Raw genomic sequence first — 23,291 nt, forward strand, 5'->3', positions numbered from 1 at the left:
GACATGAACCCAAGATCCCTGTTGAGACCGTCCTCATGTGTGCGGAACTTGGCTATCAGTCTCTGCTCAGTGACTCTGCGCTGTCGTGTGTCGTGAAGGCCGCCTTGGAGAATGCTTACCTGAAGGTCAGAGGCTGAATGCCCGTGACCAGTGAAGTGTTCGCCAACAGGAAGGGAACAGTCTTGCCTGGTGATTGTCGAGCGATGTTCATTCATCCGTTGTCGTAGCTTCTGCATGGCCTCCCCAACGTACCATGCTTCGGGACATCCTTTCCTGCAACGTATCAGGTAGACAATGTTGGCTGAGTTGCAAGAGTATTTACCGTGTACCTGGTGGATGGTGTTCTGGGTTTGCAAAACCTCACTTCCTGTCCTGTCTGGAGACAATACACATCTCTTTAACCTAATGCTGTCTCCACTCACGTTGTCTACATCTTTAAGACTTGAACAGCAGGTTAGGTGTAAAGATTCGCATTCTAATCAGTAATCTGTAAACTGTCTGTGCTTTATATGCTCTGTCTGAGGCCAGAACTCTCCATTCACCTGAAGAAGGGACTAACCCGAAAGCTTGTGAGTTTACTATCAAATAAATCGGCTGGACTTTAACCTAGTATCGTGAGACTTCTTACTGTGTTTACCCCAGTCCAACGCAGGCATCTCCACATATTGGATATGGAAGACAGAGTATCGGTGGAAGGGTGTTTTTCAGAATGGAGATATGTAGCCAGTGGTGTCCTGCTGGGATCAGTGCTGGGACCTCTGTTGTTTGTAGTATATATAAATGATCTGGAAGGAAATGTAGGTGGTCTGATTAGTAAGTTTGTGGGTGATATGAAGATTAGTAGAGTTGCTGATAGCACCGGGGATTGCCAAAGGATACAACAGGATATCGATTGCTTGGAGACTTGGGCACAGAAATGGCAGATGGAGTTTAATCTGAACAAATGTGAGGTGATGTATTTTGGAGGATCAAATTTAGGTGTGAATTATACTGTAAATGGCAGAACCCTTAGGAACATTAATATACAGAGGACTTTGAGCAGTTCCCTAAAAGTGGCAACACAGGAGGCCAAGGTGATTAAGAAGGCATACGGCATGCTTGCCTTCATCAGCCGGGACACTGAGTACTGGAGTTGGGAATTCATGTTACAGCTATATAAAACCTTGATTGGGCCATATTTGGAATATTGCGTGCAGTTCTGGTCGCCACACTACCAGAAGGATGTAGAAGCTTTGGAGAAAGTGCAAAGATGGTTCAGCAGGATTTTGCCTGGTCTCGAGGGTGTCGGATATGAGGAGAGGTTGAATAAACTAGGATTGTTTTTACTGAAAGACAGAGGCTGAGGGGAGACCTGATAGAGTCTACAAAATATGAGAGGTACAGCCAGGATGGATAGTCAGAGGCTTTTTCCAAGGGTGGAAATGTCAATTAGAAGGGGGCACAGGCTCAAGCTGAGAGGGACACATTTGCAACATTTAAGAGGCGTCTGGATGGGTACATGGATAGGGAGGGAATAGAGGGATACATGGTAGAGGGGTACATGGATAGGGAGGGAATAGAGGGATACGGACAGAGTCCAGTTCACCTGATAGAAGTCTGCCAAATTATGAGGGGCATGGACAGAGTGGACAATCAGAAGCTTTATCCCAGAGTGGAAGAGTCAGTTACCAGGGGGCACAGGTTTAAGGTGCGAGGGGCAAGGTTTAAAGGAGATGTCCGAGGCAGATTTTTCACACAGAGGGTAGTGGGTGCCTGGAACTCATTGCTGGGGGAGATAGTGGAAGCGTATACAGTAGTGACTTTTAAGGGGCGTCTTGACAAGTACATGAATAGGGTGGGAATAGAGGGATATGGTCCCTGGAAGGGTAGGGGGTTTTAATTCAGTCAGGCAACATGGTCGGTGCAGCTTGGAGGGCTGAGGGGCCTGTTTCTGTGCTGGAATGTTCTTTGTTCTTTGAGTCAGGACAGAACGCTGTACTTTTCTTTGTTTATGGTTCTCTTTGTGTTTTAATGCCAAAATCCAAAACAAATTGGGGTCCAGACTAACTTCATAAATACCTTGAAATTTCTGATCTGGTCCCTAACAAAAGATACATGGGGGCGGTCGGCATGAGAGGGCAAGGTGGTATAGGAAGATGGAGGCGGCATGGGAGATATAAGGAGGCGTGTGAGGAAGGGGGATTAGGCTGAAGATGCAGAAGAACAATGTGATTAATTTGATTTGATTTATTATTGTTACATGGATTAGCATACACAGAGAAGTATTGTTGTGCACGATACAGACAAAGCATACCATTCATAGAGAAGGAAAGGAGAGAATGCAGAATGTAGTGTTACAGTCACAAATAGGGTGTAGAGAAAGATCAACTTAATGTAAGGTAGGTCCATGTGAAGATCTGATGGTAGCAGGGAAAAAGCTGTTTTTGAGTCAGTTGGTACGGGTCTCAGACTTGAAGATGGAAGAGAGAATATCTGGGGTGTGTGGGGTCCTTAATTACGCTGGCTGCTTTGCTGAGGCAGCAGGAAGTGTAGACAGAGTCAATGGATGGGAGGCTGGTTTGTGTGATGGATTGAGCTACATTCATAACCCTTTGTAGTTTCTTGTGGTCTTGGGCAGAGCAGGAGCCCAGACCAAGCTGTGATACAACCAGAGGGAATGCTTCCTATGGTGCATCTGTAAAAGTTAGTGAGAGTTGTAGCTGATGTGCCAAATTTCCTCAAGTATCTAAGAAGGTAGAGGCGTTGGTGAGACTTCCTTAACTATAGTGTCAGCCTGGAGAGACCAGGACAGGTTTTAGTGATCTGGACACCTAAAAACTTGAAGCTCTCGACCCTTTCTACTTCATCCCTCTTGATGTAAACAGGGACATGTTCTCCTCTACACTTCCTGAAGTCGATGACAATCTCCTTCGTTTTGTTGACATTGAGGGAGAGATTATTGTTGCCGCACCAGTTCACCAGATTCTCTATCTCTTTCCTATACTCCATCTCATCATTGTTTGAGATCTGACCCACCAATGATGGTGTCATCAGCAAACTTGAAAATTGAGTTGGAGGGGAATGTGGCCACACAGTCCCAGGTGTATAAGGAGTATAGTAGGGGGCTGAGAACACAGCCTTGTGGGGCACTGGTGTTGAGGATGATCGTGGAGGAGGTGTTGTTGCCAATCCTTACTGATTGTGGTCTGTGGGTTAGGAATTCAGGATCCAGTCACAGAGGGAGGAGCTAAGCCCAAGGCCACACAGTATGCTGATGAGTTTTGTAGATATAATGGTGTTGAAGACTGAGCTGTGGTGGATAAATAAGCGTCTGATAATGATGTCTTTGTTATCTAGGTGTGGCAGGTTTGAGTGGGTAGCTAAGTTGATGTCCCTGAGAAATGAGGTGGGTTTTCTATCCAGCCCACCTCATCGTTGGCATTGCTTTGACACTGCCTCTGGCCTGTGTACAGACAGACCTGTGTGTCTATCGAAAGCCTTCCGAAAATCCACCACCTCCACTGGTTCCCCCTTATCTATTCTGCTCGTTACATCCTCAAAAACTCCAACCAGTTTGTCAAAACCACTTCCCATTCATAAATCCATGTTGACTCTGCCCAATCTCACCATTATTTTTTAAAAGCCCCATTATCACATCAGGGAAATTATAATGCGGAATAAAGACAAATAGCACAAGAATTGAACATGTACTTTGGTTCTGTCTGCACGAAAGAGGGTAAATAACACCCCAGAAATGTTAATGAACCAATGGTCTAGTGAGAGGGTAGAATTGAAGAAATTCAGTATTAGGAAGGAAATGGTGCTGGGGAAATTATTGAAATTTAAGCTAAATAATCCCCAGGGCCTGATAATCTACATCCCAGAGAACTGAATGGCCCTGGAAATATTGGGTGCTTTGGTGGTCATCTTCCAAAATTCTATAGACTCTAGAACAGTTCTTACAGATTGGAGGGCAGTGAATGTAACCCCCCTACTTAAAAAAGAGCAAGAGAAAGTGGGAGTATTATTGACCATTTAGCCTGCAGTCAGTGCTGAGGAAAATGCTTGATTTAATAACAGAACATTTGTAAAGCACTAACAGGATTTTGGGTTTATGAAAGAAAAATCATGCTTAACAAATCTACTGGATACCTGGTGCGAACCTGCAATGGTCACAGACCAGCAATGGTAGTTTGTGGTTGATGTAATGCGGTGCCTTTACTAGGGAGCTTTTATAGCCACAGGAGGACAGTCGATGGTACCCTTTACCTTTGGGGATCTAGAAATCTCAGTGCCCTGGTCTGCTTGATTTCTATCAATGTTGACGCAATTATGAACTTTGACAAAATGGGCACCTGTGAAAGTATTCCTGCATGGGCGTGGGAGAGATCCCACAGAGATCCCCAGTGGAACCTTGGAAGGTCAGTGCAGCCAATATTTTCAAAACCACCATAATGGCAGCCTTCCCATTCTCCGTGGTACTAATTCCTGGAAAAAATGGAAATGTGAGATAGCAGATCACTGGAGATGCAGGGCAGCCAGCGACACTGTCTCTCGTTCATCTGCAGGTTATGCTTGTGTGGATTGTGCATCCTGGATCCTGACATCAATGTGAGTCTGATGCTCTGTGTCTGAAGGAGACCCTGTTGGCCCTTCGTCTTGAGGGATATGCTCTTCCCATTGGCAAGTTAAGCACATCTTTGCAACCTTCTCTTTCTTCTCACCTGCCTGCAAGTGAATGCAGGGGATGATCAGTCCAACTCCATTTTCCTGGTGGTCTCAGTGAGACACAGACAAGAATCAGCGTTAGTCTCCAAAGGTCTTCTTTCTGTCAGTGACTCATCAGTGATTGCGGGTTCAAGGGTTTTGTTCCCATGTCGGAAATACTAGCCCCTGAAATAGAAACATAGAAACATAGAAGATAGGAACAGGTGGAGGCCATTCGGCCCTTCGAGCCTGTTCTGCCATTCATTACAATCATGGCTAATCATCCAACTCAATAGCTTAGTCTTGCTTTTTCCCCATAATCTCTGGTCCCATTCGCCCAAAGTGCTATATCCAGCCGTCTCTTGAATACATTCAATGTTTTGGCATCAACTACTTCCTGTGGTAATGGCAAGATGCTAAAAATCTGAAATAAAAACAGAAAATGCTGGAAAACCTCAGCAGGTCTGGCAGCACCTGTGGAGAGAAAAAACAGTAAATGTTTCAATTCGGTCTAACTCAGAGCTGAAGAACCGCTTTTCACTTCCGAAGAAGAGTCCACAGAAGCTGCCAAACATTTTTCATTGGTCTTCACTATAGAGAATACGAGCAACATCCCAGAAATCCTGGGAAATAGGAGGGAGGAACTCGGGAAAATTTCAATCACCGGGGAAGTTGGACTGAGTAAATTGATGGAGGTACAGCTGACAAATGCCAAAGTCCAGATTGATTTCACCCTAGAATCTGAAAAAGAAATGGCTTGTGAGATAGTTGATGCGTTGGTTTTAATTTTCCAAAACTCCCAAGATTTGGGAATGTTCCATGCGATTGGAGAACAGTGAATGTAACTCCATTATTCAAAAAGGGAAGAAACCAGAAAGCAGGAAACAGTGGGCCAATTAGCCTAGTATCTATCTGAAGGAAAAGTTAGAAGCTCATTTTAAAGATATTGTTGCAAAGCATTTAGATAAATTCAAGGTGATCAGGAACATGGTTTAGTGAAAGAAAAATTAGCTGGAATTCTCTGACTGTTCACACCAGCGGGGTTCTCCAGTCCCGCCAGTGGGGTTTTCCAGTCCCACCAGCGGTGCACCCTTCCCATCATTTCTTGGGGTTAGGGTTAGGGTGGGGGTGACAACAATTGGGAAATCTCATTGAGCGGAACTAGATAATTCCACGGGCAGCGAACAACACACCGTCTCCTGCCACTGAGAACATGGGAGAGAATCTCACTCATCATGTTTAACCAATTTAATGGAAATCTTTGAAGAAGTAAGAGGTGCTGTAAATAAAGGGGAACAGGTAGATCCAGAAGGCATTTGTTGAGGTGCCTCATCACAGCTTATTGTGGAAAATGGGGGCAACATATTAGAATGGACAAAAGATTGATTAGCCAACAGGAAACAGGGATTAGGCAATAACTGGGCATTGGAAGCAGTTGAGAGAAGATTTACACGATTAATATCAAAGCAAAATACTCTTGATAAGAGGTGGATGCAGGAAGACCTCTGGGGGGTGGGGATTTCCTGCCTGGGACTATAGGTCATGCAGGGGGGTGGGGAGTTCCTGCCTGGAGCTGTAGATCATACATGGTAGTGCTGTTTTCATGGCAGGAGATAGTTAGGACAATCTGGGGGGAGACTCGGTGGTGGGGTGGTGGGGGGTGGGTAGTTGAATGGGTGGGGGAGTACAATAAGTGGGAATGGTCAGGATTAGGGGAAATCTCCTAACAGTTCAGGGGAGTGGGTGGGAGTCACATGGGGGAGGGGTGCGGTGTATAGTGTGGTGGCCTGTATAATAAACTAGCCAGAAATTAGAAGAGGTTTTAAATCTGGGTTACTGTTACTGTAAGACAGTTGAAACCATCTGAAGTTTACGATTTAAATTGCAAACCTTCCCTGGGAATTTCCATGGGGTCTCAGCATGTCCTCGCTGTACCTCTCACTAATGCCCTGGAAATGGGAAGTTATTGGCCAATCATTCAGCTATTCATTCGGTCAAATATTCTATCTGAAACTTTGCACGGAAATTATTTTGAGTTGTGATCTAATGAAAGTTCCAGGATGTGAAGTATCAGGTAGCAGCTGGCAATGGAAACTAATCTGTCTCTGAGGCCGACTTTATTCCCTATTGGCTGTTCTGAGGAAGAGTCAATACTTATTTTTACATTTGCTCAATCCTAAACAAAGTGTGAATGTGGCTGAGACAAGATGGTAAGATCTGGATTTTATTCTTTTCTATAAATGTGTAATAACATGGGATTAAATTCAACTTAAAGTTTAAATTCATCCTTTTCTTATTTACAGTGAATACTTTGCATTATTTTAATAATGAAAGAGTTGACGAAGAATGGTAAATAGCAAAGCAAGCTGCCAGAGTTCAAGACGACTACCTCCCCTTGTACTGTCTATAAACCTGCCAGATTTCAGCAAATTCCCCAAACTACAGCATGATTACAGAATGATAGCAGTTTTACTGCAGTCCCCAAATCAGAACAAATCCACGTTTGAGATTTTGTATTTCTTTTTGTCATATTTAAACAGCATTTGCTTTTGTTAAAAAACTGTAGCTAGATATGTAAGAAATTGAAAAACTTATTCAGTGATAAAGTACTGAATGGTAATCAGTAAAAATGCTACTTAATACGAGTAATAGTTTTATTTTAACCAAAATAGTTTCAGTGTTTGTTTTGGTGCGATCACAATGCTGATTTATTGAAGGAAAAAGAAACTCTCTACAATAAAATCCTACAATCTCGCCCTGCCAATTCCAGCGCTCACATGGACCCGAACCCTAACACCTGATAGGTACCAGTTTGCACACTTCCTCCTGATAGGCCCAGGGGGTCTCATAATCACAAACACCCACCCCTTAAAAGGACCACATCCCTAACCACCCACCCCACTTCAATTATTTTACTAAAATAACAAAACTTTTATGTACTGATATATACATCCAAAATAAAATTCACTAGTGATCAAAGCAGGGCCCCAGGCATCGACCCATCAGTAAGCTGGACGGTGTAAGCCCTATGGTAGCATGGTGGGGGTGTGGTGGGGGGTGTGGGGGTGTGGTGGGGGTAGGGGTAGGGGTGCGGCGTGTGAAAGGGTGCAGGGTTGCTTCCGCAGTGTAAGAAACTGGTCTTTAGTTCTTTGAGAGAGTGATAAGAAAAACTGACCAGGGCAGGGCAGTGGGTGTTGTATACATGGATTTTAGTAAAGCCTTCAATAAGGTTCCCCATGGCAGGCTGATACAGAAGGTGAAATCATATGGGATCCAAAATGAGCTGATAAAATGGATACAAAATTGGTTTGGGCATAGAAAGCAGTGGAAGGGAACTTTTCTAACTGGAGATCTGTAACAAGCCTGTTCCACAAGGATCAGTGCTGGGACCTCTGTTGTTTAACATAGAAACATAAGAACATAAGAAATAGGAGCAGGAGTAAGCCATCTAGCCCTTCGAGCCTGCCCCGCCATTCAATAAGATCATGGCTGATCTGTCGTGTCTCAGTTCCACTTTCCCGCCCTCTCCCCATAACCCTTAATCCCCTCGCTTATCAAAAACCCATCAACCCGTGTCTTAAAAATATTTAGCGAGGCAGCCTCCACCACTTCAACGGGCAGAGAATTCCACAGATTCACCACCCTTTGAGTGAAGAAGTTCCTCCTCAACTCCGTTCTAAACTCTCTCTCCCCACCACCACCACCCACCCCCCCCCCCCACCCCCCACTTATCTTGAGGCTGTGCCCTCTAGTCCTGCTGTCCTTTCTGAGCGGGAAGAATCTCTCTACCTCTACCCTATCCATCCCCTTCATTATCTTATACGTCTCTATAAGATCCCCCCTCATCCTTCTAAACTCCAACAAGTACAGACCCAGTCTATTTAGTCTCTCTTCATAGTCCAACCCCCTCATCTCTGTTATCAGCCTCGCGAACATAAAAGATAGGAACAGAAGGAGGCCATTTGCCCTTTGAACCTGCTCCACAGTGCGCAGGGCGGTACGGGGAGGGTGCGCAGGGCGGTACGGGGAGAGTGCGCAGGGCAGTACGGGGAGGGTGCGCAGGGCGGTACGGGGAGGGTGCGCAGGGCGGTACGGGGAGAGTGCGCAGGGCAGTACGGGGAGGGTGCGCAGGGCGGTACGGGGAGGGTGCGCAGGGCGGTACGGGGACGGTGCGCAGGGCGGTACGGGGACGGTGCGCAGGGCGGTACGGGGACAGTGCGCAGGGCGGTACGGGGAGAGTGCGCAGGGCGGTACGGAGAGAGTGCGCAGGGCGGTACGGGGACGGTGCGCAGGGCGGTACGGGGACGGTGCGCAGGGCGGTACGGGGAGAGTGCGCAGGGCGGTACGGGGACGGTGCGCAGGGCGGTACGGGGACGGTGCGCAGGGCGGTACGGGGACGGTGCGCAGGGCGGTACGGGGGCGGTGCGCAGGGCGGTACGGGGACGGTGCGCAGGGCGGTACGGGGGCGGTGCGCAGGGCGGTACGGGGGCGGTGCGCAGGGCGGTACGGGGACGGTGCGCAGGGCGGTACGGGGGCGGTGCGCAGGGCGGTACGGGGACGGTGCGCAGGGCGGTACGGGGGCGGTGCGCAGGGCGGTACGGGGAGAGTGCGCAGGGCGGTACGGGGAGAGTGCGCAGGGCGGTACGGGGACGGTGCGCAGGGCGGTACGGGGACGGTGCGCAGGGCGGTACGGGGAGGGTGCGCAGGGCGGTACGGGGGCGGTGCGCAGGGCGGTACGGGGACGGTGCTCAGGGCGGTACGGGGAGGGTGCGCAGGGCGGTACGGGGACGGTGCTCAGGGCGGTACGGGGAGGGTGCGCAGGGCGGTACGGGGGCGGTGCGCAGGGCGGTACGGGGAGGGTGCGCAGGGCGGTACGGGGAGAGTGCGCAGGGCGGTACGGGGACGGTGCGCAGGGCGGTACGGGGAGAGTGCGCAGGGCGGTACGGGGAGAGTGCGCAGGGCGGTACGGGGGCGGTGCGCAGGGCGGTACGGGGACGGTGCGCAGGGCGGTACGGGGACGGTGCGCAGGGCGGTACGGGGAGAGTGCGCAGGGCGGTACGGGGGCGGTGCGCAGGGCGGTACGGGGACGGTGCTCAGGGCGGTACGGGGAGAGTGCGCAGGGCGGTACGGGGGCGGTGCGCAGGGCGGTACGGGGACGGTGCGCAGGGCGGTACGGGGAGAGTGCGCAGGGCGGTACGGGGGCGGTGCGCAGGGCGGTACGGGGGCGGTGCGCAGGGCGGTACGGGGACGGTGCGCAGGGCGGTACGGGGACGGTGCGCAGGGCGGTACGGGGACGGTGCGCAGGGCGGTACGGGGGCGGTGCGCAGGGCGGTACGGGGAGGGTGCGCAGGGCGGTACGGGGACGGTGCGCAGGGCGGTACGGGGACGGTGCGCAGGGCGGTACGGGGAGGGTGCGCAGGGCGGTACGGGGAGGGTGCGCAGGGCGGTACGGGGACGGTGCGCAGGGCGGTACGGGCACGGTGCGCAGGGCGGTGGGACGGTGCGCAGGGCGGTCACGGGGAGGAAGGGTTGGGCCCCCCCCCCCCGCAGGGGGGCCCGGTACGGGGGACGGTGCGCAGGGCGGTACGGGGACGGTGCGCAGGGCGGTACGGGGACGGTGCGCAGGGCGGTACGGGGGACGGTGCGCAGGGCGGTACGGGGGCGGTGCGCAGGGCGGTACGGGGAGGGTGCGCAGGGCGGTACGGGGGCGTGCGCAGGGCGGTACGGGGAGGGTGCGCAGGGCGGTACGGGGGCGGTGCGCAGGGCGGTACGGGGAGGGTGCGCAGGGCGGTACGGGGGCGGTGCGCAGGGCGGTACGGGGACGGTGCGCAGGGCGGTACGGGGAGGGTGCGCAGGGCGGTACGGGGGCGGTGCGCAGGGCGGTACGGGGAGGGTGCGCAGGGCGGTACGGGGACGGTGCGCAGGGCGGTACGGGGAGGGTGCGCAGGGCGGTACGGGGGCGGTGCGCAGGGCGGTACGGGGAGGGTGCGCAGGGCGGTACGGGGGCGGTGCGCAGGGCGGTACGGGGAGAGTGGCTCAGGGCGGTACGGGGAGAGTGCGCAGGGCGGTACGGGGAGAGTGCGCAGGGCGGTACGGGGACGGTGGCTCAGGGCGGTACGGGGAGGGTGCGCAGGGCGGTACGGGGGCGGTGCGCAGGGCGGTACGGGGAGAGTGCGCAGGGCGGTACGGGGACGGTGCGCAGGGCGGTACGGGGACGGTGCGCAGGGCGGTACGGGGACGGTGCGCAGGGCGGTACGGGGGGCGGTGCGCAGGGCGGTACGGGGAGAGTGCGCAGGGCGGTACGGGGACGGTGCTCAGGGCGGTACGGGGACGGTGCGCAGGGCGGTACGGGGGAGAGTGCGCAGGGCGGTACGGGGACGGTGCGCAGGGCGGTACGGGGAGAGTGCGCAGGGCGGTACGGGGGCGGTGCGCAGGGCGGTACGGGGAGAGTGCGCAGGGCGGTACGGGGACGGTGCGCAGGGCGGTACGGGGAGAGTGCGCAGGGCGGTACGGGGACGAGTGCGCAGGGCGGTACGGGGGCGGTGCGCAGGGCGGTACGGGGAGAGTGCGCAGGGCGGTACGGGGAGAGTGCGCAGGGCGGTACGGGGACGGTGCTCAGGGCGGTACGGGGAGGGTGCGCAGGGCGGTACGGGGGCGGTGCGCAGGGCGGTACGGGGAGAGTGCGCAGGGCGGTACGGGGACGGTGCGCAGGGCGGTACGGGGACGGTGCGCAGGGCGGTACGGGGACGGTGCGCAGGGCGGTACGGGGGCGGTGCGCAGGGCGGTACGGGGAGAGTGCGCAGGGCGGTACGGGGACGGTGCGCAGGGCGGTACGGGGACGGTGCGCAGGGCGGTACGGGGAGAGTGCGCAGGGCGGTACGGGGAGAGTGCGCAGGGCGGTACGGGGACGGTGCGCAGGGCGGTACGGGGACGGTGCGCAGGGCGGTACGGGGACGGTGCGCAGGGCGGTACGGGGACGGTGCGCAGGGCGGTACGGGGAGAGTGCGCAGGGCGGTACGGGGAGAGTGCGCAGGGCGGTACGGGGGCGGTGCGCAGGGCGGTACGGGGACGGTGCGCAGGGCGGTACGGGGACGGTGCGCAGGGCGGTACGGGGGCGGTGCGCAGGGCGGTACGGGGAGAGTGCGCAGGGCGGTACGGGGAGAGTGCGCAGGGCGGTACGGGGACGGTGCGCAGGGCGGTACGGGGACGGTGCGCAGGGCGGTACGGGGACGGTGCGCAGGGCGGTACGGGGAGAGTGCGCAGGGCGGTACGGGGAGAGTGCGCAGGGCGGTACGGGGGCGGTGCGCAGGGCGGTACGGGGACGGTGCGCAGGGCGGTACGGGGACGGTGCGCAGGGCGGTACGGGGAGAGTGCGCAGGGCGGTACGGGGAGAGTGCGCAGGGCGGTACGGGGACGGTGCGCAGGGCGGTACGGGGAGAGTGCGCAGGGCGGTACGGGGAGAGTGCGCAGGGCGGTACGGGGAGAGTGCGCAGGGCGGTACGGGGACGGTGCGCAGGGCGGTACGGGGAGAGTGCGCAGGGCGGTACGGGGAGAGTGCGCAGGGCGGTACGGGGACGGTGCGCAGGGCGGTACGGGGAGAGTGCGCAGGGCGGTACGGGGACGGTGCGCAGGGCGGTACGGGGAGAGTGCGCAGGGCGGTACGGGGACGGTGCGCAGGGCGGTACGGGGACGGTGCGCAGGGCGGTACGGGGACGGTGCGCAGGGCGGTACGGGGACAGTGCGCAGGGCGGTACGGGGAGAGTGAGGTTATGAAACTCTTCAGCTGTGGAAGGAGTGTCATTGTCAGAAATGAACCCTGGGAATGCTGTAAAGTTCACACATTTACTACAGTCTGCCTACAGTATACAGTATAGAGTATACAGTATATAGTACACAGTGTATACAGTATGCAGTATACAGTGTACAGTATATAGTGTACAGTGTGTAGTATACAGTATATAGTGTACAGTATATAGTGTACAGTATATAGTAAACAATATACAGTGTATAGTATATAGTATGAACTTGCAGCGTGGATCAGTACCTGGGACTTTGATGTTGTGGCCATTTCAGAGACATGGATAGAGCAGGGTCAGGAATGGTTGTTGCAGGTCCCAGGGTTCAAATGCTTTAGTCGGAGTAGAGGAGGAGGTAGAAGCGGGGGAGGGGTAGTATTATTGGTCAAGGACTGTATCACAGTGTCAGAGAGGAAGTTTGATGAGGACTTGTCAGTTGAGGTAGTATGGGCGGAGATTAGAAATAGGAGAGGAGAGGTCACCCTGTTGGGAGTCTTTTATAGACCTCCTAAAAGTTCTAGAGAGGTTGAGGAAAGGATTGCGGAGACGATCCTGGTTAGGAGTGAAAGTAATAGGGGGGACTTTAACTTTACTAATATTGATTGGAATTGCTATAGCTCTAGCTCATTAGAGGGGTCAGTTTTTGTACAAAGCGTGCAGGAAGGTTTTTTGAGTCAGTATGTAGATAGGCCAACTAGAGGTGAGGCTATATTGGATTTGGTGCTGGGAAATGAGCCAGACCAGGTGCTAGACTTGGAGGTTGGTGTGCATTTTGGTGATAGTGACCACAATTCGGTTACGTTCACCTTAGTGATGGAAAGGGATAGGCATGAACCTCGGGCCAGTAGTTTTAGCTGGGGGAAGGGTAATTATGAGGCTATTAGGAGAGAATTAGGAAGCATAGGTTGGGCTAGGAGATTACAGGGGCTGGGAACGTCCGAAATGTGGAGTTTTTTCAAGGAGCAGCTACTGCGAGTCCGTGATAGGTATGTCCCTGTCAGGCAAGGAGGAATTGGTCGAGCTAGGGAACCGTGGTGCACTAAAAAAGTTGATTCGCTGGTTAAAAAGAAAAAGGAGGCTTATGTCAGGATGAGACTTGAGGGCTCAGGTAGTGCACTGGAAAGCTTTAGATTGGCTAGGAGGGAGTTAAAGAGTGAGTTAAGAAGGGCTAAAAGAGGACATGAGAAGACTTTGGCTGATAGGATTAAGGAGAATCCTTAGGCATTCTATAGATATGTTAAGAACAGAAGATTGGTTAGGGCAAGATTAGTGCCAATTAGAGACAGCAGTGGGAAGTTATGTGTGGAACCGGAAGAGATTGGAGAGGCATTGAACCAATATTTATCTTCGGTATTCACGCAGGGAGACATAAATGTAGCTGTGGAGAACACTGGGTTACAGGGTTGTAAACTGGACAGTATTGCAGTTGATAAGGAGGATGTGCTAGATATTCTTGAGGGTTTGAAAATAGATAAGTCCCCTGGGCCGGACGGGATTTACCCTAGGATTCTCTGGGAGGTAAGAGAGGTGATTGCAGAGCCTCTGGCTCTGATCTTCAGGTCGTCGTTGGTCACAGGTATAGTGCCAGAAGATTGGAGGATAGCGAATGTTGTCCCATTGTTTAAGAAGGGGAACAGAGACTTCCCCAGGAATTATAGACCGGTGAGTCTTACTTCTGTTGTGGGCAAGGTTTTAGAAAAAATTATTAGGGATAGGATTTATAGTTATTTAGAGAGTAATGAATTGATTGGAGATAGTCAGCATGGTTTTGTGGAGGGTAGGTCGTGCCTTACTAACCTTATTGAGTTTTTTGAGAAAGTGACCAAAGAGGTGGATGGGGGTAAGGCAGTTGACGTGGTATATATGGATTTTAGTAAGGCATTTGATAAGGTTCACCATGGAAGGCTTCTGCAGAAAATGCAGATGTATGGGATTGAGGGTGAGAGGAAGTTTGATGAGGACTTGTCTGTTGAGGTAGTATAGGCGGAGATTAGAAATAGGAGAGGAGAGGTCACCCTGTTGGGAGTCTTTTATAGACCTCCTAAAAGTTCTAGAGAGGTTGAGGAAAGGATTGCGGAGACGATCCTGGTTAGGAGTGAAAGTAATAGGGTAATTGTTATGGGGGACTTTAATTTTACTAATATTGATTGGAATTGCTATAGCTCTAGCTCGTTAGAGGGGTCAGTTTTTGTACAAAGCGTGCAGGAAGGTTTTTTGAGTCAGTATGTAGATAGGCCAACTAGAGGTGAGGCTATATTGGATTTGGTGCTGGGAAATGAGCCAGACCAGGTGTTAGACTTGGAAGTTGGTGTGCATTTTGGTGATAGTGACCACAATTCGGTTACGTTCACCTTAGTGATGGAAAGGGATAGGCATGAACCTCGGGCCAGTGGTTTTAGCTGGGGGAAGGGTAATTATGAGGCTATTAGGAGAGAATTAGGAAGCATAGGTTGGACTAGGAGATTACAGGGACTGGGAACGTCCGAAATGTGGAGTTTTTTCAAGGAGCAGCTACTGCGAGTCCGTGATAGGTATGTCCCTGTCAGGCAAGGAGGATTTGGTAGGGCTAGGGAACCGTGGTGCACTAAAAAAGTTGATTCGTTGGTTAAAAAGAAAAAGGAGGCTTATGTTCGGATGAGGCTTGAGGGCTCAGGTAGTGCACTAGAAAGCTTTAGATTGGCTAGGAGGGAGTTGAAGAGTGAGTTAAGAAGGGCTAAAAGAGGACATGAGAAGGCTTTGGCTGATAGGGTTAAGGAGAATCCTAAGGCGTTCTATAGGTATGTCAAGAACAGAAGGTTGGTTGGGGCAAGATTAGGGCCAGTTACAGACAGTAGAGGGAAATTGTGTGCGGAACCGGAAGAGATTGGAGAGGCATTGAACCAATATTTCTCTTCGGTGTTCACGCAGGGGGACATGAATATAGCTGAGGAGGACACTGGGTTGCAGGGGTGTAAAATAGACAGTATTGCAGTTGATAAGGGGGATGTGCTGGATATTCTAGCGGGTTTGAAAATAGATAAGTCCCCTGGTCCGGATGGGATTTACCCTAGGATTCTCTGGGAGGCAAGAGAGGTGATTGCAGAGCCTCTGGCTCTGATCTTCAGGTCATCGTTGGTCTCTGGTATAGTACCGGAAGATTGGAGGATAGCGAATGTTGTCCCATTGTTTAAGAAGGGGAACAGAGACTTCCCCGGGAATTATAGACCGGTGAGTCTTACTTCTGTTGTGGGCAAGGTTTTAGAAAAAATTATTAGGGATAGGATTTATAGTTATTTGGAGAGTAATGAATTGATTGGAGATAGTCAGCATGGTTTTGTAGCGGGTAGGTCGTGCCTTACTAACCTTATTGAGTTTTTTGAGAAAGTGACCAAAGAGGTGGATGGGGGTAAGGCAGTTGACGTGGTATATATGGATTTTAGTAAGGCGTTTGATAAGGTTCACCATGGTAGGCTTCTGCAGAAAATGCAGATGTATGGGATTGAGGGTAGTCTAGGAAATTGGATCAGGAATTGGCTAGCAGATTGGAGACAGAGGGTGGTGGTTGATGGTAAGTATTCCGTTTAAGAGATCCGTGGATAGGTTTATGGACGAAAAGGGATTGGTTTAGGTTAGTGGGTCATTGTTTTTTTTTAACTAGTCGGCGCAACATCGTGGGCCGAAGGGCCTGTTCTGCGCTGTAATGTTCTATGTTCTATTTAGTTAATTGGATCAGGAATAGGAGACAGAGGGTGGTGGTTGATGGTAAATATTCGTCATGGAGTTCGGTTACGAGTGGTGTGCCTCGGATCTGTTTTGGGGCCACTGCTGTTTGTAATTTTTATAAACGATCTGGATGAGGGTATAGTTGGGTGGATTAGTAAATTTGCTGATGACACCAAAGTCGGAGGAGTGGTAGATAGTGAAGAGGGGTGTCATAGTTTACAGAGAGACTTGGACAAGCTGCAGAGCTGGGCCGAGAGGTGGCAGATGGAGTTTAATGCGGAAAAGTGTGAGGTAATTCACTTTGGCAGGAATAACAGATGTGTTGAGTATAGGGCTAACGGGAGGACTCTGAATAGTGTGGATGAACAGAGGGATCTAGGTGTATGTGTACATAGATCCCTGAAAGTTGGGAATCAAGTAGATAGGGTTGTTAGGAAGGCATACGGTGTCTTGGCGTTTATTGGTAGGGGGATTGAATTTAGGAGCCACAGCGTCATGTTGCAACTGTACAAAACTCTGGTGCGGCCGCACTTGGAGTATTGTATGCAGTTCTGGTCCCCACATTATAGGAAGGATGTGGAGGCATTGGAGAGGGAGGAGGTTTACCAGGATGTTGCCTCGTATGGAGGGGAGGTCCTATGAGGAGAGACTGAGGGATTTGAGGTTGTTTTCGTTAGAAAGAAGGCGGCTACGAGGGGACCTTATTGAAACATATAAGATGATTAGAGGTTTAGATAGGGTGGACAGTGATAGCCTTTTACCTCTGATGGAGAAAGCTAGCACGAGGGGGCATGGCTTTAAATTAAGGGGTGGTAGTTATAGGATGGATGTCAGGGGTAGGTTCTTTACCCAGAGGGTGGTGAGGGATTGGAATGCCCTGCCTGCTGCAGTTGTAAATGCACCTAGTTTGGGGGCGTTTAAGAGATCCGTGGATAGGTTTATGGACGAAAAGGGATTGGTTTAGGTTAGAGGGTCATTGTTTTTTAACTGGTCGGCGCAACATCGTGGGCCAAAGGGCCTGTTCTGCGCTGTAATGTTCTATGTTCTATAGTATACAGTATACAGTGTATAGTATACAGTGTATAGTATATAGTATACAGTATACAGTATACAGTGTATAGTATATAGTATACAGTATACAGTGTATAGTATATAGTATACAGTATACAGTGTATAGTATACAGTATACAGTGTATAGTATATAGTATACAGTATACAGTGTATAGTATACAGTATACAGTGTATAGTATATAGTATACAGTATATAACCTGTCTACAGTATACAGCGTGGATCACCATCTACTCATATCAATTATACCATCCCCATGAAAGGGCCAATGAGATCAATGCAGAGCCTTATCCCAGGGTGACCAGGTCACTCCCAGGATGACCACACCAGTCCCAGACTGACCGGGCCAGTCCCAGGGGTGTAGGTTTCTTGCAGGGGGGTGGGTGTGCTGAGTTTGCGGGGGGGGTTTATGGACGAAAAGGGATTGGTTTAGGTTAGTGGGTCATTGTTGTTTTTTTTTAACTGGTCGGCGCAACATCGTGGGCCGAAGGGCCTGTTCTGCGCTGTAATGTTCTAAGTTCTCTATGTTCTATGTAATGGTGACAAATTTCCCCGAGTCTTCCTCCAGCTCAGAGTATTAATAACATGACTTCAGTCCAATTTTGTGTACCTAAAACTTCCTGCCAGTTTAATGTAAAAGTTTTCTATCCTTGGCAATCGGTGAATCATGTTAACAGCGAGAGAGGAGGAGGGAAGGGGAGGCTGATAGCTCTACCCAGCCACTCACTGCCAGACCTCCTCCCCCACAAGGGCACTGGGAAAACCCTTCACCTCCCATTGAATTTTAACAGCCGAGCATTGATGGCAGAACTGGGGGTTTGTCACAAGAGTGGAGACACATTATCTATTCTCCAGTCTGTGTGAAGTGGTCAGTGATTATCTCATCAAATAATTAACATGGTTATTGTACATAGACACAACTATTTGTATTGATCTCGCTCTTTCCAAAGCTTTGAACCAGTCAGGAGTGAGGAGGGGGGGGGAATAACACTGGACCCAGGGTCGGACTGAGGGGGGGGGGGGAATAACACTGGACCCAGGGCTGGACTGAGGGGGGGGGGAGTAATGCTGGACCCAGGACTGGACTGAGGGGGGGGGGAATAACACTGGACCCAGGGCTGGACTGAGGGGGGGGGGAATAACACTGGACCCAGGGCTGGACTGAGGGGGGGGGGAATAACACTGGACCCAGGGTCGGACTGAGGTGGGGGGGGAATAACACTGGACCCAGGGCTGGACTGAGGGGGGGGGGAATAACACTGGACCCAGGGCTGGACTGAGGGGGGGGGGAATAACACTGGACCCAGGGCTGGACTGAGGGGGGGGGAATAACACTGGACCCAGGGTCGGACTGAGGGGGGGGGGGAATAACACTGGACCCAGGGCTGGACTGAGGGGGGGGGGAATAACACTGGACCTAGGGCTGGACTGAGGGGGGGGGGAATAACACTGGACCCAGGGCTGGACTGAGGGGGGGGGGGGAGTAACGCTGGACCCAGGGCTGGACTGAGGGGGGGGGGAGTAACGCTGGACCCAGGGCTGGACTGAGGCGGGGGGGAGTAACGCTGGACCCAGGGCTGGACTGAGGGGGGGGGGGAATAACACTGGACCCAGGGCTGGACTGAGGGGGGGGGGGAATAACACTGGACCCAGGGTCGGACTGAGGGGGGGGGGGAATAACACTGGACCCAGGGTCGGACTGAGGGGGGGGGGGCAGTAACGCTGGACCCAGGGTCGGACTGAGGGGGGGGGGGAATAACACTGGACCCAGGGTCGGACTGAGGGGGGGGGGGAATAACACTGGACCCAGGGTCGGACTGAGGGGGGGGTGGAATAACACTGGACCCAGGGTCGGACTGAGGGGGGGGGAATAACACTGGACCCAGGGTCGGACTGAGGGGGGGGGGGAATAACACTGGACCCAGGGTCGGACTGAGGGGGGGGGGGAATAACACTGGACCCAGGGTCGGACTGAGGGGGGGGGGGAATAACACTGGACCCAGGGTCGGACTGAGGGGGGGGGAATAACACTGGACCCAGGGTCGGACTGAGGGGGGGGGGGAATAACACTGGACCCAGGGCTGGACTGAGGGGGGGGGGGAATAACACTGGACCCAGGGTCGGACTGAGGGGGGGGGGGCAGTAACGCTGGACCCAGGGCTGGACTGAGGGGGGGGGGAGTAACGCTGGACCCAGGGCTGGACGGGTGCTTCCTCCCCCTCGCCACTCACTCAACTACCTCCCTCTGCACCAAACTATTTTATCTATTTGGGTAGCAGTGATTGCAGCCAGTCTGTAATCTCCACAATCCCTCACCATGTCGCCTGTTTTTAGCACTGGGACTATCGGCACAGTCCAGTCGGTGAATGTTCATTATCCCCTCCGTCTTTCAATTGCCTCAACTCCACCTCAACCTTTAGATGCAGGGTGTGGGGGACAGGCTGGACTCTGAAAAATATTAGCATCGACCCAGAGTTTACATAAACTTTACCCTTTACTCCCTGCGTGCACCCCAACCCCACGCCAAGAAGGTCTTCTTGCTCCGATATAAGAGTCCTTGGAAACCCCTCTCTGTGATGAGGATTTGCAGCCAATTTAACTTCCATCGTCCTGAGGTTTGGATCATCACAGTCGCAGCTTTAAACTTTCCCCTCCCACATCAGCTGGTGAATTCACTGCTATCTGTTACCGCCTGTCTGTCCCATTTACATTTGAGATGTTGTCTGTACAATCAGCCAAAGGTTAAACTGTCCAATCCAAATTAGTTGGCATTTTCCTTTACAAAGATGTGACATTCCAAAGAATTGTCAGCTTATTTCCTCAAAATGAACGTTCTATTTTTAGCATATTCCCATGGCAACGGTCGACAATGTTTTTATTTTTACCCTGCTATTTACACAGTTGTTATGTTCTCATATTTCAGTAACTATGTAATTGGTTGTAAAGAGCTTTGGGAAGTTCAGCAATCACTTCACACAGAAACTGGAGAGCAGCGAATGTGGCTGCACTATTTAAGAAATGTTTAGAGAGAAACCAGGGAACTAGAGACCAGTGAGTCTCAGGTCAGTGGCAGGAAAATAATTGGAGAAATTCTGAAGGAGAGAATCTATCTCCACTTGGAGAGGCAAAGCTTGATCAAGGATAGTCAGCATGGCTTCATCACAGAGGGGTCATTCAATTTGATTGGATTTTTCGAGGTGGTGACCGGATGTGTAGACGAGGGGAGTACAGTTGATGTAGTTTATGTGGATTTCAGCAAAGCCTTTGACAAGATCTCACATGGGAGATTTGTAAAAAAGGTAAAAACACAGGATAACTTGGTAAGTTGGATCCAAAACTGGCTTAGTGTTAGGAGACAGAGAGCGGTAGTAGATGGCTATTTGAATGACTGGACTCCAGTCTCCAGTGGTGTACCACAGGGATCAGTGCTACTTCCCTGATTGTTTGTGATACAGGCTTTTAGACTAGACGGGATTGAGGTACATAAGGAGGAGGTGTTGGCAATTCTTGAGAGTGTGAAAATAGATAAGTCCCCTGGGCTGGATGGGATTTACCCTAGGATTATCTGGGAGGCTACGGAGGAGATTGCAGAGCCTTTGGCTTTGATCTTCATGTCGTCATTGGCTACAGGTATAATGCCGGAAGACTGGAGGATAGCAAAGGTTGTCCCCTTGTTCAAGAGGGGGAGTAGAGACTGTCCTGGGAATTATAGACCAGTGAGCCTTACTTCTGTTGTGGGCAAAGTTTTGGAAAGAATTATAAGGGATAGGATTTCTAATCATCTAGAGAGAAATAAATTGATTAGGGATAGTCAACATGGTTTTGTGAAGGGTAGGTCGTGCCTCACAAACCTTGTCGAGTTTTTTGAAAAGGTGACCAAAGAGGTGGATAAGGGTAAGGCAGTTGACGTGGTGTATATGGATTTTAGCAAAGCGTTTGATAAGGTTCCCCATGGTAGGCTATTGCAGAAAATGCAGATGCATGGGATTGAGGGTGATTTAGCAGTTTGGATCAGGAATTGGCTAGCTGATAGAAGACAGAGGGTGGTGGTTGATGGGAAATGTTCATCCTGGAGTTCAGTTACAAGTGGTGTATCGCAGGGATCTGTTTTGGGGCCACTGCTGTTTGTCATTTTTATAAATGACTATATATATTTTATAAATGACAATTTTTATAACTCCCTGAAAGTTGGCACCCAGGTTGATAAGGTTGTTAAGGCGTACGGTGCGTTAGCTTTTATTGGTAGAGGGATTGAATTTCGGAGCCATGAGGTCATGTTACAACTGTACAAAACTCTGGTGCGGCCGCACTTGGAGTATTGCGTACAGTTCTGGTCACCGCATTATAAGAAAGAGGAGGCATTGGAAAGGGTGCAGAGGAGGTTTACCAGGATGTTGCCTGGTATGGTGGGAAGGGCTTATGAGGAAAGGCTGCAACTGTACAGGGTACTGGTGAGACCGCAGCTGGAGTACTGTGTGCAGTTTTGGTCGCTGCACTTGCGCAAGGATATTTTGGCCTTGGAGGGAGTGCAGAGGAGGTTCACTAGGCTGATACCAGAGATGAGGGGGTTGGACTATGAAGAGAGACTGAATAGACTGGGTCTGTACTCATTGGAGTTTAGAAGGATGAGGGGGGATCTTATAGAGACGTATAAGATAATGAAAGGGATGGATAGGGTAGAGGTAGAGAGATTCTTCCCGCTTAGAAAGGATAGCAGGACTAGAGGGCACAGCCTCAAGATAAGGGGGGACAGTTTAGAACGGAGTTGAGGAGGAACTTCTTCACTCAAAGGGTGGTGAATCTCTGGAATTCTCTGCCCGTTGAAGTGGTGGAGGCTGCCTCGCTAAATATATTTAAGACGCGGGTAGATAGTTTTCTGATAGACAAGGGAATTAAGGGTTATGGGGAGAAAGCAGGAAAATGGAACTGATCCACTTCAGATCAGCCATGATCTTATTGAATGGCGGGGCAGGCTCGAGGGGCTAGATGGCCGACTCCTGCTCCTATTTCTTATGTTATGTTCCTATAAGGCTGAGGGACTTGAGGTTATTTTCATTAGAGAGAAGAAGGTTACGAGGTGACCTAATTGAGGCAGACAAGATGATCAGAGGGTTAGATAGGGTGGACAGTGAGAGCCTTTTTCCTTGGATGGCGACGGTTAACACAAGGGGACATAGCTTTAAATTAAGGGGTGGTAATTATAGGATGGATGTCAGAGGTAGGTTCTTTACTCAGAGGGTAGTAAGGGTGTGGAATGCCCTGCCTGCGGCAGTGGTGGACTCACCAACTTTAAGGGCGTTCAAATGGTCAGTGGATAGGCATATGGATAACATTGGAATAGTTTAGGTTAGAGGGTCATTAGATTGGTTCCACTGGTCGGCGCAACATCGAGGTAATGTTCTATGTTCTATATAAATGATATAGATGAGAATTTGGGGGGATTAGTAAGTTTGTGGATAACACAGATTGATAGGGTGGTTAAGTGTGAAGAAGAAGGTCTTGGATTACAAGAGAATATCGATGAGTTGGTCAGATGGGCAGAATCCCACCCCAGGCCCTATTCCCACAACCCCACAAATTTACCCCACTGATCACTCTAACCTAAACATCCCAGGACATTAAGGTGCAGTTTAGTGTGCCCAAAGCACCTAACCTGCACACCTTTGGACTGTGAGAGGAAACCGGAGCACCCGGAGGAAACCCACGCAGACACGAGGAGAATGTTCAAATCCTGGAAAGGATCAGATGATACACGTTTGGAAATGATGATGCACAGGACGTGGGAATACTCGATGCTCAGAAGCTTAGAGGAACAGATAGGGTGCTTGTGCACACAACAGTCAGGTAGTTAAGAAAGAATATCAGTCATGGCGTAGAGTAATGTTGGTGAGGCCACAGCTGGAGCACTGTGTGCAGCTCTGGTCACCTGATGAGAGGAAGGATGTGATTGCGCTACAGCAGGTACACGGGGGTCACTTACTGCCCATCTCCCGTTCCCCTTGAAAATGAATGACTTGCTTGGCCATTTCAGAGGCAGT

At 51.2% G+C, this 23,291-nt stretch overlaps 1 protein-coding gene across 1 annotated transcript in view; it reads left to right on the forward strand.

Annotated features, from left to right (window-relative positions):
* Positions 1-6,843: 6,843 nt before the first annotated feature.
* The window catches only part of sync (syncoilin, intermediate filament protein), a 66,970-nt gene continuing 50,522 nt past the window's right edge, over positions 6,844-23,291 (forward strand). Inside the window, exon 1 of the mRNA XM_080211480.1 lies at positions 6,844-6,896. Within this exon, the coding sequence (XP_080067606.1) occupies positions 6,894-6,896 (3 nt within the window). The 5' untranslated portion in view covers positions 6,844-6,893. The remainder of the gene's footprint in view (positions 6,897-23,291) is intronic.

Source organism: Carcharhinus amblyrhynchos, chromosome 24 (assembly GCF_965287045.1).
Source record: "Carcharhinus amblyrhynchos chromosome 24, sCarAmb.v2.hapA, whole genome shotgun sequence".
Lineage (NCBI taxonomy): Eukaryota > Metazoa > Chordata > Chondrichthyes > Carcharhiniformes > Carcharhinidae > Carcharhinus > Carcharhinus amblyrhynchos.